The following is a 16,884-nucleotide window of genomic DNA, read 5'->3' as shown; positions in this document are numbered from 1 at the left end:
GATGGTGCATGGGGGCCAGGGTGGGAGGAAGGTAAGTGTGACTATATATCGGGGTAACAGGAGGGAGATCTTTGTGGTGATGGAACAGTTATGTATCTTGATCTTGGTGGTGGCAACACATGTGATAATGTGGCACACATATACCTTGTAGCAATGTCAATTTCCCAGCTTTGATAGTACCCTATTGTTACATAAAATGTAACCAATTAGGAAAACCGGATGAAGATTACTTGGGGCTTTACTGTCCTATTTTTGCAACTTCCTGTCAGTTTATACTTATTTCAGAAGAAACCATTAAAAAAAGTAATGTGTTCAAATAAGAAAAAGTCTATATAGAAGTGTTTTTTTGAGGGTGCTAAACTCTTCAAGACAACTTCAACTTTCAGGCAGTCATTTTATCATTTGTAACATAATAAGAGAAGCAAAAATTGTATTAGGGACTATATCGTGGGGAAAATTTCATGTAATTTTTGACACACTGTATTAGAAACATTCGTTTCTGCTGAATAATATTTGCTAACTTTTGAGATAGGTTAACCACAGGTAGATAAGTCTAGTAGCCAATGAATAACATTAACAGAAAGGCAGTCTCTTAAGATACGTGATATCATGCTCTATGGAATTTTTCATTAATTTAGACAATTTTGTAGAGCTCCGATGTCAAGGTAAGTGACAAGTCCAAAGCTGCTGAAACCTAGTGAGAATTACAAGAGGTTACATGGTAAATTGTGGCAAACCGATTCCAGCGGTCCCCAACTTTTTTGGCACCAGGGACCAGTTTCGTGGAAGACAGTTTTTTCCACGGAAGCAGGGGGGATGGTTTAGGCAGTAATGTGAGCTACAGTGGCGGGCGTGATTCAGGTGGTAATGCAAGCAGTGTGGAGCAACGGATGAAGCTTCTCTCTCTCTCTCTCTCACCCACTGTTCACCTCCTGCTGTGCCCCCTGGTTCCTAACAGGCCTCGCACAGTGGGTTGGGGACCCCTGGATTAAGCGATGAAAATAGAGTTACAGAGCTGGTATAGAATTTAAAGACTTCACAGTGACATATTGTTTGAGAGACTCTGAAGTGATTTCGTGGTGTTTCCAAGTTTGCTGGGGACTGGGGACCAGGCCCAACCCAGACTATTTGGCCCCTGTACCGTGATCTTCCCTGAGAGCCAGGCTCTGTTGCTTTCCTGCACACTCCCCGCTCTTTCCTCACAAGTTGTCTTCGTAGCACTGTGCAGCTTTAGCCAGATTTCAGGGCACAGAGAGCCTGCCTTGAACTGAGAGCATCTCTCCCACACATGCGCTTGAGGGCAGCCTGGGCTCTGCTCAGCTCTGAAGAGTCAGTCTTCAATGAACCCTATTACAGTTAAGGAGCTTCTCTGTAGCTTAAAATACTTGAGAAAGAGGAAAGAAAACTATTTTAGAAAGTATCTAATTGGAGCTATCCCAATCATATGTTTCATCAATGACTTTTGGGATTCCAGGCTTTTATAAGCGCAATGATTCTGACACATTTTTAGGGAGAAAAGAGAGTGTTCTTTCCTACTTTAGTTATACTCTTTCAGTCACTGTAGTTTCATATTATTGAATGTACAAGACCAAAAACATCCACATATTCATATTCGCATTTGGAAAGATGTGCTTTAAAAATGTTCCTTAAATGCATTCTCACTATCAAAGTCACAAGAATACCTTCTGCAATAGGGAGGAAAAGGTGACTGTTATTTCTCTGTAAAATCAAATATGATACAGACCAAGTGGTAGGCATTCAATGAACGTGGTCCCCGAGACCATGTGTGGTGGTGATAAAGCCCTGGGATAGGAGTGCTGGCCAGGTCCTTGGTCTCTGGGTGAGTTCTCTTCATCTGTTCCATTAGAGGACTGGTCCAGAGTCCTTTCAGCTTACGCATTCAATGATTCTGTCCCACTAGTTCTTAGGCAAAATAAAACAGAACAAAACAAAACAAAATCAATAAAAACCACTTAAAAAGTAAATGAGAAAACTCTGCCTGACCTAATGTGAAGGAGTCACTTACTGTTCCCTATTTTGAATGGTATCCTCGTAATACCTATAAGTGGTTATCTATCTGGGTATTAAAATGTTTTCATAAGGACCTGCTGTACAGCACAGGGAAAACACTCAATATTTTGTAATAACCTATATGGGAAAAAATCTGCAAAAGAACATATATATGTATATGTGCATATATATATATATATATATATATGTATGTATAACTGAATCACTTTGCTGTACACCTAAAACTAACACAACATTGTAAATCAACTATACTTCAATAAAATAAATAAATAAATTTTAAAAATTGTGTTTTCATGAGTAGATGCTCCATGAGCGAGCTGCTGGCAGGGGAAAATGCAGTGTGCTGCCTCCGTGTGCTTTTTCTGTGCCAAGTATTATTTGAGGAAGGAAAAAAACCTGCAACAATTCTGCTTTTGCAACATGACTTGAATCACCAGAATGTCTAGAATTCCTGTGTTCTCAAGGTGCTATCTTTCAGTTAGCATGGAATTAAGGAGATGAGGGGAATGGAAGTCTAAAATTCAATCCTTAACTGTGAAATGCTTATTAATGGAGGTACATAAAGCTTAATATATTGGAAAGTGTGTGGACTCGGTCAGTTAGTACAAAATATTTAGGGCTTACTATGTGACAGGCACCGTGTGACTTGCGGTGGATGTGTAAGGCTTGGATGGTGTTCCCAGGAAGCTCAATATTTAGTGTGGCATCTTCAGTCTAGTTCTGCCAATAATTAACCATGTGAGCACTTTGGAGTCTGTTTCATCGGCACTAAAAAGGAAAATGAGAGCACAGGGCCTGAGTCTCTCAGGGGTCCCTGTTTGCTTCTATGAACCTGCTGAGAGTAAGGAATGTATTCATGTGTCAGTTGGAGGATAAACTGTTACGTTCTCTTCTTCTTTTGATGTATGTACATATGTATGTATGTGTTTATTATTTATTTATTTAACTGAAGCTTAGGATTCTTTTTTTAATTTGGTTCTTCAATTATACTCTAAATAGAATTTGTTTACAATAGCCTGTTCCTTGACAGCTTTCTTCTGGGAAGACATGAAAATACAACGATTAGGTGTATCAACTCATTCAGAATGACAATGAATGAAGGGAGCAGATTCCCCTTCTTGGTGCCCCTGGCAGCCAGTGTGAGGGCCTGAACCTTGGGCTCAGCCACTGGGATCCTGCAACCCAAGACTGAGAGTCGTGAAACAGTGGGGAAAAGATTAAGAAGCAGTCGGATTTTATTGTTGTGATTGCAGTTGTGGAGTTCTTGGGGGAGGGGGGCACCACAGCAGGCAGGAGCAATGGCCTGTCCAGCTATATGGATGGGTCCAGGGCAGCTGAGCTAGAGCTCTTCAGTGGCAGAAGCAGTACCCTGGGTCACATCTTTTTCTTTTTTTTTTTGATTGGTATCATTTATTTTTGTTAATTAATTTTTATTGGAGTATAATTGATTTACAACGTTGTGTTACTTTCTGCTGTACAGCAAAGTGAATCAGTCATACATATACATGTATTCACTCTTTTTTAGATTCTATTCCCATATAGGTCATTACAGAGTATTGAGTAGAGTTCCCTGTGCTATACTGTAAGTTCTTATTGGTTATCTATTTTATATATTGTAGTGTGTATATATACATCTTGACGATTTCTATGACACGTTGTTTTATAGGACCTGACTATTCTTCTGAACTAGTGAACACTTCCACTTTCACTTGTGAACCATTTAATGACCTGCTTACAAACCCTTTTCTTCCTGTCACTAAGTGACGACTCTGATTACTTAGAGATGGTCTGACCCATAGGAGGGATGCGTCCACCAGCTGGCACAACAGTGGCTCCCTGAATTAAAGCTGATGCTGCCCCTGGCATCCTGGGCTCTGCTGATCACTAGGCAAGCTGGGAAAAAAGTGTTATGAGATGGGTGGGAGAAATCCTTTCTGATGATCAAAGGGATCTTGTGTCCTGCCTCCCTACATCTATATCTTATGAAAATTCAAGAGGCAACAACACCACATTGGCTGGGCTGTGAAGGTCTCAGTTCCTTCAGAAATGAAGGTCTGGATCATGTCACCAGGTGAAGACACCAATGAGCCTGGTGCTGGCTGAGAACAAGGTGACCATGGAGCAGAGAGTGGCTGAGGGACGTCACAGTATCACGAATGATGCAGAAGCACATGCCTACACGTTTCCTTCCATGCTCCATAACTCATTTTCCTCCCCCATTCCTTTCCCTTGTCAGACCATTTTATACAGACCACTATAGTGATGGTTACATTCACCATTACTCTGTGGGTTTCTGATGATGTAGATGTGCCTGTGACCATCTTAGAGGAGGATTAGACAACATCCAGAGACCCTAGGATTGGGGCTGGATGCAGAGACTTGAGGTTTTCTGCCTTTGGTGAGTGGGTGGTACCCTTCCTTATCTGAAAGAGAATTGTGTTCAGCAAGACTTACAATTTCTGGAATTTGAAGTGTGTATGTTACTGACCAGGGTTCTTGGCCTCCTTAATCAATAGAAATTGATCAGAGACCAGACAAGGAATTCAGGCAAAGCTTTATTGGGACCCCTGCTGCAGCAGGGGGAGCGAGAACAAGCAACAGGTTCCCTTGCTCGCTTCCTGGGGGTGGGGGTGGGGGCAGCTGGTTCCTTATATGGGGGGGAGGTAGTGGTGTGTCCCGGGGTTGGGCCGGAGGGGTGGCTTAGGTGGTCTGCCCACCCCTTTGGTGGTGCTGAGTGCAGGGGGCATGCGCAGAACCCAGCCTTTGCTCCCGACCCCCGTTTTTGCTTCTAGCTCTTCAGAAGTGGCAGTTGGGCTTTTTTGGTCTTTCTGTATCTTTTGTCCAGAATTTGCCCCAACTGTGCATGCACGCAGTTATTTTTAGTCCCTTATAGTTTCTTTGCATTTTGTTGCTCTAAGAGACATTTGTCCAGGTGCAAGCACTGCAGCAAAGGCTCCCAGGTCCCAGCCTGTTTCATGTACATGAATAGATGTAAATCTGGGAAACTGTGCTTGTTATTTTTCGACTGTCCAGCACCCACCCGCCCCTGACTCTGCGGAATTAACCCAGATGTGATTTCCTATTGAGAGGCAGCGTGTTTCCTGCTACTGTGGAAACCACTTCACCTGCAGCTGAGAGTGGGGCTGTGACCTGCACTCAGTGTTAAGCAGGTTGTTGTTCTTTTCTTCCACCCTTTTTCTTCTCCTTCTTCTTCTTCTTCTTCTTCTTATTATTTTGGGATAAGAACACAACGTAAGATCTATCCCCTTAGCAAATTTTTAAGAGCACGTACAGTGTTACTAACCAGAGGCACTATTCTGTACAGAAGATCTCTAGGACTTATTCATCTTGCATAACTGGAACTTTGTTCCCTTTAACTAACACCTTCTCTTTTCCCCCTCCCCTCAGCCCCTGCCAACCACCATTCTACTCTGTGCTTCTGTGATTTGACGATTTTAGATCCCTCACGTAAGTGGTATCATGTAGTATTTGTCCTTCTGTGTCTGACTTATTTCACTTAGCATAATTTTTCCACATTCATTCATGTTGTCACAAATGGCAGGATTTCCTTCTTTTTTAACACTGAATAATAGTCCATTATATATATCTCACATATCTTTTAACCATTCGTCTGTTGATGGACATTTAGGTTGCTTCCACATCTTGGCTATTGTGAATAATATTGTTGCAGTGAATGTAGGAGTGCAGAAATCTTAATGAGATCCTGATTTCAATTCCATTAACTATATACCCAGAAGTAGGGGAGGTTCCTCAAAAAAAACTAAAAATAAGAGGATTGTTAGCTCTTGGTTGGTCCTGAACAGGCAAAAATAAAGGGGGCAGCAGGGTCCAACCAAAAGGCAAATATGGTCCTGTCCCCTCACCCACTCCCACCCTTGATCCAGGGGTATTTGGTTTCTACTTATTTCCCAAGCCCAGTCCTTCAGCCTCTTATTGATTCTGTGAGCCCATAAGATGCTTTAATAAATTCTCCGTTTCTTAAGAAAAATTGTCCAATAATGTTGCTCCCAACAAAGAATTATGCTACTCCTTACTGTCAAGAGGAATTTTAGCATTTATAATTCAGAGTTTACTGAATTGCAGTATAGTGCAGGCCTTGTAGTTTCATTACGAAGGAAATCCTGGTTTACTCTATTAAAAATCTGAGACCTAAAATAGAAGTTGAGTCAGATTTTTATTGACTCAAGCAACAAAGAAGAGTTCTGTTCTTGTGGAGTTTTGATAAATGCCTTAACAAACTTAAGGATATCAAAGTGATTTAGAGAATTTCAATAACCTTCCCAAAACATGTTCATACATGCTATCCTTATTCTAAATTGAGAAATGTGTAATGCAGTTGTATTATTTTGTGTGTTGATATTAATAATACACAGAGGTTTTTCTTTACTTTCTGATCATGAAACTCCACCCCTAGGGAATTCTGGCCTTTCCATGAAAACAAAATTCTCCATAAAAAGCTGTGGGGTGGGACCCTGGGATCCCACTCCAGCAGATGCCTTTATTTGATTGGATTACTTGTGTTGTTCTTCATCCCATTAGTTCCTTGCAATAAAAATTTCAAATGTTGCTTGTGAGACTGAAATGCCAATTAGTTGAATCAGATGAGAATCTGGGTCGATGATGAGTCCTTATACCCTTCCCACCTCCTAGGGTGTGAAATAGGCAGTTATGCCACATGGTATTTCCATATAAACTCTATCAAAACATAAGCTTATAAGTAATGACAAAAACTGAGACAATGACTTACCTCTATAAAATATATTTTGAGATAGAAAGATATATGTGTAAGTCCAGCTGTAAATTCAGGCTCAATTCTGAAAGATGATTATTATTCAGACCCTGAAAGAGTTTTTTGTTTTAATTTATTTTCTTGAAGTATAGTTGACTTTACAGTGTTGTGTTAATTTCTGCTATACAGCACAGTAATCCAGTTTTATATATATATATATATATGTATATGTATATATATATACGCATATATATATATATATATGCATTCTTTCTCATATTCTTTTCCATTACAGTTTATCACAGGATACTGAATATAGTTCCCTGTGCTATATGGTAGCACTTTGTTGTTATCCATCCTATATATACTAGTTTGCATCTGCTAATCCCAAACTCCCAGTACTTCCCCCCACCCCCCCACATGGCAACCACAAGTCTGTTCTCTACAGACCTTGAAAGTGTTTTGAGTATTTTGGATTAGATAAACAGGAAAACAAACATTCCATATTCTATCAAGAAGGATGAGAAAAAGGAATCAGGTAGATGTGTTCCAAATTTTGAAATTTTAAATTCAACTAAATATGAATGCATATCCTGTGCTTCCCCTCAAACAGATTTACATTTAATTGAGAGTAGGAGGAAAAATTCTGTTCTGAAAGAGACAGAGACTCTTTATGGGAATCGAGACGATTACTTCTGAGGGTGGGAACAGTAATAATAATAGTTGAATCTATAAAGATCCTGCTATGGCCAGGCATTGTACCAAGTCTTTCACATGCGTTAATTCATTTAATCCTCACAGCACCTCTGTGAATCTGACATATTATTATCCCCATTTTACAGATGAGGAAGCTGAAGCACAGACAGGTAAATGACTTGCCCAAGTTCCACAGCTTCTGTGAAAAGCTAATTTTCAAAGTAAACATTTTAGTGCTATTTGACTTTTTAAACTATGTGCCTCTATTAATTTTGTGACTAAAATTTAAAAATTCCAATTGAATAGAGATTTTTTGCTTCCATTATATCTTTTTCTGGAAAAAATATTATTAAGTTTGCCCCCAAATACCACTGAATTATAAAGTTGCTTTTTACAGTTATACATCCAAAACTTAATGCAAAATTGAGATCTAAAGATAATAGGCAATATTTTATATTGGTGTTTGTAATATCAGGGCACAAACTTTTAGAAGTGACTTTGTTAGCCAGCCCTCCTGTAACTAAATCTATTTGGAAATCTCAGCCTATTATCTTAAGGTGTCTTTAAAATGAATTATCAGAGTGGCTGGGTACATCTGTACTGAAAACACTATTTGTCTAATTGCTTCTACTTAAGTAAACATTACATATTACTAGAGATTTCAAGTTGATTTTAAATTAAATAAGATCTAGTAAAACAAAGAGCAACATAAACTGTTTTAACTCGCCCCTTGCTTTTTTTTTTTTTTGCCAAATTTCTTATTCCTTTTTTGAGATATAATTGACATATAACATTAGTTTCAGGTGTACAATATAATGATTTGATATTTGTATGTATTGCGAAATGATCATCACAATAAGTCTAGTAAATATCCATCATTTCTTTCTTGTGATGAGAACTTTTAAGATCGACTCTCTTAGCAACTTTCAAGTATACAGTAGAGTATTATTAACTGTAGTCACCATGCTGCGCACAACATCCCCCGGACTTATTTGCTTCATAAATCAGAGTTTGTACTTCTCGACCCCCTTCACCCATTTTGCCCACTCCCACACCCTGCCTCTGCCACACCAATCTCTTCTCTGTATCTATGAGTTCGGTTGTTTGGGGGCTTTTTTTGGTTTTCTTTTATAAAATGTCAAAAATGTCCAAAATTTGACCAAAATTTTGGTCAAAATTTCGGTCCATTTTATAAAAGACAAAGAAAGGCTGTGGAAATGTTCCAGATTAAAGAAGCCTAAGCAGATGTGACAATTAAATGCAAAACCTGATTCTAGCCTGGATCCCATACTGGAAGGGAAAAAACAAATGCTATAACGTCCTTGATGTTAATAGATACAACAAAATCCCTGTAGTCTCAGTTCTAAGTTGCCTCAAAACCCAGAAGAAAATGACCAGTGATCTTAGGTTCTGTCCTGCTGATTGCTTTCTGTATCAATTAATTCATAGATTCAATTAAGTCTTCATGCAGTGCAATGCATGACTATATATACAAGGCAACGGACTAGATGGAGAGAGGGCAACAGAAAGTCCTCTTTTTCTCCAAAAGGTGCTCAAAGTCTCGAGTTTCACCAACACGACCTGCCAACGCATTTAGTCACTCTTCCTTAACGGTATTCACTGCCATGTAAACATTGAGAACTTTGGTGGCTTTCACGAATTACTCGTGATTTTTCCAAAGAGCTGTCTGAGACTATTTCTCTAGTCCCGAGGAAAGTCACTCATTTTACAACCCCGCCCAGTGTCCAGATTTACGGGCATTTTCCGAAGCCAGCTCACTGCAGGGGGATCCTTTCCCCAAACTGGCAAACTTCATCCCACAACCTGCGTCAGGGCGTGACAAGTGACAGCCAGTGCCAGGCTGGTGGCTCACGGAGCGGAGGGGAGGCACCGCCTGCGGCAGCACGTCTTCGCCCCGGACCATCCTGGCGCCGCCCGTCCCCACCGGGCGGGGGCCCCCAGGCCGCCTCCCTCCCCCGGCCAGCGTCCCCCCACTCGGGCCTGTTTCCTCAGTCCCGCTCAAAGAAAGAGCTACCGGCCACGAAAGGCAGTGTCAGCACAGGTCCCCAACCCGCCCGTCCACCCGGAGCGGGGCTGGGCGCCGGGACTACTCACCGTCCAGGAGGAGGGCCGGCGTCCAGGCTGTCAGGCGGGACAGCGCTCCCGCTCTGCGGTCACCCACTCGCCTCAGGAACAGCTGCGCCTCGTCCCCTCGGCCTCCTGCAGCCGCAGGGCACAGCCACGCGCCCGTTCCGAAGCTAAGGGCCTCTGGGGGAACTGAGGGGGGCTGAGGGGACAGCTGAGGGCACAGGAGGACAGGAGATAGGACAGGTGAGGGACAGGAGAGGGAACAGGAGATGGGACAGCTAAGGGGACAGGTGAGGGGACAGGAGACTAGGGCGGCCGCCTGAGCGCGCGCGGTCCCACAACGCCCGACCCTCCCAGGAGGGGCCGGGCCCCCCACTGCCCTGGTGGTGCGCCGGGCCCCGCCCACGGGCCCGCCCCTCCACGCCCCGCCCCATCGCGGGCCGGCCCGGGGGCGAGGCGGAGCGCGCGGGGAGCCACCTCCCGAGGCGGAAGCGAAAGCGCCGCCGGGCCGCGGCCTTGGAGACGCGGGGGCGGGGCCGGCAGAGAAGCGCGACCTTTGACCGCGGCGGGGCTCCGTGGGAGGCGGCGGGCGGAAGTGCGGGCAGCGGGTGGCCATGGAGGTAACGCGTGATCCCGGGGGCCGAGGGACCACCGCCCCTCCCCGCCTGCCCTCCCCGCCCGCCGGGGTCCGCACAGCCGCATGTGACCGGCTGGCTTTCGTTGTGTTTTGCAGGAGCCTGTTCGCGACGGGGTAGCCTCGCCGGCAGCTCCTGGGACCGGGAAATCCAAGGTAAAGAGACGCCGGAGCGGCGGGGTCCTGCCGGGAGGGGAGGGGGCTCCCTGGGGGACAGCTTTCCTCCGGGCTCTCGGCCTGAGCTGTCGCGGTCGCGCGTTTAGTCCCTCCTCTCGGAGCTCCCTGGTGTGAAGCCTGAGTTCGTCTCCTTGCCGCCCCGCTCAGCGCTGCTGAGAGATTCCGCAGTTTCCCAGCGTTAGACGAAGCCGTCTGGTTTGTGAGGTCCGAGCGGTGGGCTGGCGTCCCGGGCTCGGCTCTGCTGGCGCCTCCGCTGATGTGAGCACAGGTCACCGCTGGGGCCCTGAACGGGCGCCCAGGAGTTGGGGACTTGCCGCCGAGGTTTATTGTTTCAAGCTGACTTTGAGCGCCCCTTGCTTTTGTTGTTTTGTTTTGTTTTTTTCTTCTTTTCAAAGAGTTTCTTACTGATTTCTTCAAAGGAAATCAGGAAACTCTACATGTTTAGATAAAGTTCTATCTATATCATAAGACCCAGGACTTCAGATGAAAAAGGTTTTATAGATAATCCTTCTCCTCTTGAAATATTTATAATAATCCAGGACATACCTTCTGGTCAATAATATCATCTAGATAAATACTATTTTTAGTTTTTATTAGTTATTCAGTACCTATGGAGTATTACATAATGCAGTGTAGTCCAATTTATATATGAAATACAAATTTAAATAACAGAATTTGGTGTATAGTGCACCTTTATTTCTTTTAAACATAGACATATTTTAAGAGGTGAACTTTATCAACTTTACATGGACATATCTTTTTGGAAGTGGAGTATTAAGTTTGAATAGAATAAAGGTTTACAAATGGATATTGGCTAATATATGCATTTATATATATATACATATGTTATAAAAATAATTTTGTTTTATTCTCTAAAACATCACATGCATGTTTTCACCCCGGGAATCATTCCTATGTAAGTCAGTGCCTTAAAATATATATGCTAATAAACAATATTCAATCTGCTACAAAAATAATTTAGTTAAATTTTTAAATGAACTTACCTTCTAGTTACATCATTTCAATATTTATAGATTATAGGAATGAAGTACAGGAAACTGAATTTTACCTTATAGGGAACTTGCATTCAGGAGCACCATCAATTGGAGCCTGCAATGATTGTGCAAATATGTCTAAGAAAAGAAGCATGCACTTAGATGCAGAAATTCTTCCATCTTACAGCTTACAGTGTTTAAGAAGTTGATCTATATGCATATATAATAAGAAAGCTTTTAAAAATATGCCTTTGAAATTCAGTTGTTTATACAAATATTTTTAGGACAGTAAGTTTGAAGAATATGACAAGAATTTAGAGCACCAAAGTGTTTTGTTTTGTTTTTTAATTGCCAGGTGGTTAAACATCTTTGTCATAAAGCTACAGTAAAGGCACTCATGTGAAATGTACATGTGTGCGGTGTAAGAAGGGATCTCCTCTCTTGGTTACACTATTGCCAATAGCTATTTCAGTCTCGTGAATTCAAACATAATTGGCGGATGCTCCAAGCTTAGAGTCCAAAATCATCCACATGTTTTTGATTGAAATCTCCCAAGATCTTAGATAATACTAAAACAAGGGTGGGAAGATGTTATATGGAGAACAAATGGAGTACAAGTACAATGAAATGTGATTTTTCACTTGATGAAACAGAGGTGAATTAGAAACTATAGAAGAGAGTGTACAAAATACCCCAAATAACAGCGATCTAAAGTCCCTATTAAAAGCTAGCTTTTCATAGGATATTTTAAAAGAATCAAAAGAAATCATTTTTTTTGGTTTTAGTTCTTCAGCCTTTTTTTTTTTTTTTGTTCCTCTGTATGTGTTGTGTCTTTTATTTTCTGGATATTTTAAAGATTTTCTCCTTATCTTTACTCATCAGTAATCTGAGTATGATGTGCCCAGGCTTGGTTTTCTTTGTATTGATATTTATCATGTTTGGGGTTTTCTTTTTTTTTTTTTTTTTTAATTAATTAATTTATTTATTTATTTTTGGCTGTGTTGGTTCTTCGTTTCTGTGCGAGGGCTTACTCTAGTTGCGGCGAGCCGGGGCCCCTCTTCATCGCGGTGCGCGGGCCTCTCACCGTCGCGGCCTCTCTTGTTGCGGAGCACAGGCTCCAGAGGCGCAGGCTCAGTAATTGTGGCTCAGGGGCCTAGTTGCTCCGCGGCATGTGGGATCTTCCCAGACCAGGGCTCGAACCCGTGTCCCCTGCATTAGCAGGCAGAGTGTCAACCACTGTGCCACCAGGGAAGCCCCCGAGTTCTTCAGCTTTTTTATAAGATAGCCTCAATTTAAAATAATTACACTCATTAGTTTCACTCAGTAAGAGAATGCAATTCTATGCAATCGGTTTGTCAGACATATATCACAAAATAAAACAACCGAATAAAATAATTGAGCATCCCTTCTCCAAACCGTCTTCCTCTCTGTTGCTCTCATGTTCCCTCTTTCTAACACCTAATTTCTATCCGGGGCAAGCCGTCCACCTCTGGTGACGCTTTCTGTGTGAGTCCCCATAAACCAGACGTCCATCTGTTCTTTCTTTCTTTCGATTACTTCCGATGATAAAGCCACTCCTCTGTTACTGAGGTGGTGGCAACAATGGATATTTGTAGTGCGCTCCATCTTTTGTATGCCCTTCATTGAAGGCTGCTGAGTTGGTAGCTTCACGAAGGAGGATGCACTCTTCGGCATTTGTACGTGTGTGTTTGGGGAAGAGGGTTTGGTCATCGTTTTCATTCAAAAAGAAATGCTGACAGCTTCACTCCAAATGAATAGTGTATACTTTTCCATGTCATCAATATTGACATTTGGAAATCGTATTCATTAGTCCGTGATCTGGAAGGAAACTATTTTAATGGCTCTTGGCCCTTGCATCTGTGATTCTCTTGTCATTGAATTCTGTAAAAAATTGATATTAACTCTGAAATTTTATACTTTTAAACATTATTGACTTCCTGGGAAGAAGTCATATGTTAGAACCTTACAGCATACACTTCAGCTATAGAAAAACTGTTAAGTGCTGTTTATTTAATTTAATAACACAGATCTAGGCCATTTAATTTTTTAGCCAGATTTATTAAGATATAATTCACATATGATTATAACTCATCCATTTAGAGTGTAAAATTCAGTCGTTTTTAGTATATTCACAGATATGTGCAGTGATCACGACGGTTAATTTTAAAACATTTTTGTCACCTCAAGAAGAAATCCCATACCTATCACCCTACTATCCCCACAAGCCTCCTAGCCCTAAGCAATCACTTACTGCATTTTTGTTAAATCTCTAAAACCTTCATGAATCAGCACCTTGCTACAAATCTACAACTCTCTCTGCCACTATTTCTTTAATTAGAAACTTTTTTTTGAGCAGTGTTTGGTTTACAGAAATATTAAGCAGATATAGAGATTCCATTTATTCGATTCTCCTGCCAACGCCCCATTCCCTTTTCCCCAATTATTAACATCTTGCATTAGTGGTACATTTTTACAATTGATGAACCAATACTGATATATTGTTGTTAATTAAGTTTTACATTAGAGTTCACTATTTGTGTTGTACGTTCTATAGGTTTGGATAAATGTATAATGACATGTATTGACCATTACAATCTCATACATAGTAGTTTCACTGCCCTAAAAATTCTTGTAATCTACCTGTTCATCATTCCTCTCTTGTCCCTAATTCCTGGCAACCCCTAATCTTTTTAGTGTTTCCATAGTTTTGCCTCTTCCAGAGTGTTGTAGAGTTGGAAGAGTTTCTTCCATGTTATCTTCCAGAAGTTTTAGAGCTTTGTGTTTTATATTTAGGTCTGTGCTCTATTTTCACTTAATGTTCGTGAAAGGTGTAAGGTTTGTTTCTAAATTCACTTGTTTTTTTTTTTTTTTGCATGTGGATGTCTAGTTATTCCAACATTGTTTGTTGAAAAGACTATCTTTGTTCATCATATTGCCTCTGTTCCTTTGTCAAAATCAGTTGACTGTATATGTCTTGGTCTGTTTCTGGGCTTTCTATTCAGTTCCATTGATCTATTTGTCTATTCTTTTGCCCATACCACACTGTCTTGATTACTGTTAACTTTATAGTAAGTCTTGATTTTGGGTAATGTTAATCCTCCAACTTTGTTCTCTCCCTTCAACACTGTGTCAGCCATTCTGGGTTTTGACAAACCTTAGAATCCGTTTGTCAATATCCACAAGATCACTTGGGATTTTGATTGGGATTAATTAAATCTGTAGATCAAGTTGGGAAGAACTGACATCTTAACAATTTTGATCATCCTATACATGAACATGTAGTATCTCTCCATTTATTTAAATTATTTGATTTCTTTCATCACAGGTTTGTAGTTTTTCCTCATATAGATATTACACATATTTTCTTTGACTTATACCTAAGTATTTCATTTTTGGGTGTTAATGTAAATGATATTGTGTTTTTAATTTCAAAACCCAGTTGTACGTTGCTGGTGTACAGGGAAGCAATTAATTTGTATATGTGAAAAATGTATCCTGCAACCTTGCTATAATTGCTTATTAGTTCTCAAAGTTTTTGTTGATTCCGTGAGATTTCCTACATAGATGATCATGTCATCTACAAAAACAGTTTTATTTCTTCCTTTCCAATTTATATACTTTTAATTTCCTTTTTTTGTCTAATTATATCAGCTGTGAATTCTAGGACAAGGTTGAAAAAATGTGTTAAGAGGCGATATCCTTCCCTTGTTCTTTTTTATTTATTTATTTATTTATTTATTTTTGGCTGTGTTGGGTCTTCGTTTCTGTGCGAGGGCTTTCTCCAGTTGCGGCCAGCGGGGGCCACTCTTCATCGCGGTGCATGGGCCCCTCGCTATCGTTGCCTCTCTTGTTGCGGAGCACAGGCTCCAGGCGCGCAGGCTCAGTAGTTGTGGCTCACGGGCCTGGCTGCTCCGCGGCATGTGGGATCTTCCCAGACCAGGGCTCGAGCCCGTGTCCCCTGCATTAGCAGGCAGATTCTCAACCACTGCGCCACCAGGGAAGCCCCCTTGCCTTGTTCTTAATCTTACTGAGAAAGCATCTAGTTTCTCACTAGTAAATATTATATTAGCTGTAGGTGTTTTGTAAATTCTCATTATTAAGTTGCAATAGTTCCCTTCTATTTCTAGTTTACTGAACGTTTTTGTCATGAATGAATGCTGGATTTGTCAAATGCTTTTTCTGTATCTATTAATAGGACCATCTAGTTTTTCTTCTTTAACCTGTTTATATGATGAATTACACTAGTTGGTTTTCTTATGTTGAACCAGCCTTGTATACCTGGAATAAATCCCACTTGCCCATGGTGTATAATTCTGTTCATACATAGTTGGATTTGATTGACTAATATTTTGTTCAGGATTTTTGCAACTATATTCATTTGTCTGAATTTTTCCTTTTTTTGGTAATGCTTTGTATGCTTTTGGTGTTAGGATAATGCTGGTTTCATAGAATGAGTTAGAAAGTCTTCATTCTAGTTCTATTTTTAGAGAATAAGCATACATTTTCCCTAAAATATTTGTTAAAATTCACCAGTGAACCAATCTGGCCCTAGTGCTTTCTTTTTGGCAGGTTATTAATTATAGTTTCAAATCCTTTAATAGATACAGGCCTATTGAGATTGTCTGTTTCTCCGTGTGTAATTTTGGTGCTGGAACAACTGGACAGCTACATGCAAAAAAAAAAAAAGTGAATCTAGACAAAGACCTTAGACTTTTCATATACATTAAATGGATCATAGAACTCAATATAAAATGCAACAGGACTTCATTAAAATAAAATAATCATAAAATAAAATGTAATGCCCCCGGTAAGCCTTTTGAGATTCTTAAATCATGTGTTTCTCCCTAATTATGCCTTAATTTCACCTGGTTTATACCTCTGCAATATTTATAAAAGAAATCTTGCATGTTATATGTACATGCCTATCAACTCCATTGGACTGTGACCTCGTTGAGGGCTGGTAGGATGTGTCATTCATCTTTGGTGCCAGTTCAACATTTGTTCTGGTACAAAATAGTAAGTAGAACATATCCTTTGAATTGAACAATGCAGAGTTTTTGTTAATTGAAAATTCAGTTTCACAGGCCTACAATTACTAAACGGTATAGGGACACAAAACTCTTTATAACTAAAACATTCACGAGTCCATTTATGAAATCAGTGTCCTCTCAGCTCTCCTTTGCTCATCATAGTGGAATTGATCCCCACCCACCAGGTCAGGTGTTTGATTAGTTCTTTTTGATAGGGGAATGGTGCCAATAACCACTAATCAAAACAATTGCAATGAAGTTGATTGCAAGGGAAATAGTCCCATCAAAGGAGTATGATTAGACTTGGTAAAAGAGGGGCAAAGGGAAGGGAGAAGGAAAAGCAGAAGTGTACAAGCAATCTCCCCAAGTAAGGGGGAAGACCAAAAAGAAGGAAGAGTGGGGCAGTGGTGGAGGTTCTCCCCAGGTTCTCTGCAGGCAGACAGCGGGAACAAGCAGGGCAGG

At 40.9% G+C, this 16,884-nt stretch overlaps 1 protein-coding gene and 1 long non-coding RNA gene across 5 annotated transcripts in view; one reads left to right on the top strand and one right to left on the bottom strand.

Annotated features, from left to right (window-relative positions):
• Positions 1–16,884, top strand: part of LOC132366899 (contactin-associated protein-like 3) — a 158,163-nt gene that overhangs the window by 29,101 nt on the left and 112,178 nt on the right. For all 4 annotated transcript variants that reach the window (XR_009503580.1, XR_009503581.1, XR_009503582.1 and 1 more), the window contains exon 3: positions 10,299–10,355. Coding sequence is in view for 1 of the 4 variants with exons in the window: in XM_059924354.1 (XP_059780337.1) it covers positions 10,299–10,355 (57 nt within the window). In the remaining 3 variants the exon portion in view is untranslated. The remainder of the gene's footprint in view (positions 1–10,298; positions 10,356–16,884) is intronic.
• LOC132366900 (uncharacterized) lies at positions 1,684–9,979 on the bottom strand. Its single transcript, XR_009503583.1, has 2 exons — positions 9,593–9,979; positions 1,684–1,923 (listed from the first exon to the last, which is right to left on the bottom strand). It is a non-coding gene; the product is annotated as an uncharacterized LOC132366900 (long non-coding RNA).

The sequence above is a fragment of the Balaenoptera ricei genome, chromosome 6 (assembly GCF_028023285.1).
Source record: "Balaenoptera ricei isolate mBalRic1 chromosome 6, mBalRic1.hap2, whole genome shotgun sequence".
Taxonomy (NCBI): Eukaryota; Metazoa; Chordata; class Mammalia; order Artiodactyla; family Balaenopteridae; genus Balaenoptera; species Balaenoptera ricei.
This window is presented reverse-complemented; position numbering and strand designations above follow the sequence as displayed.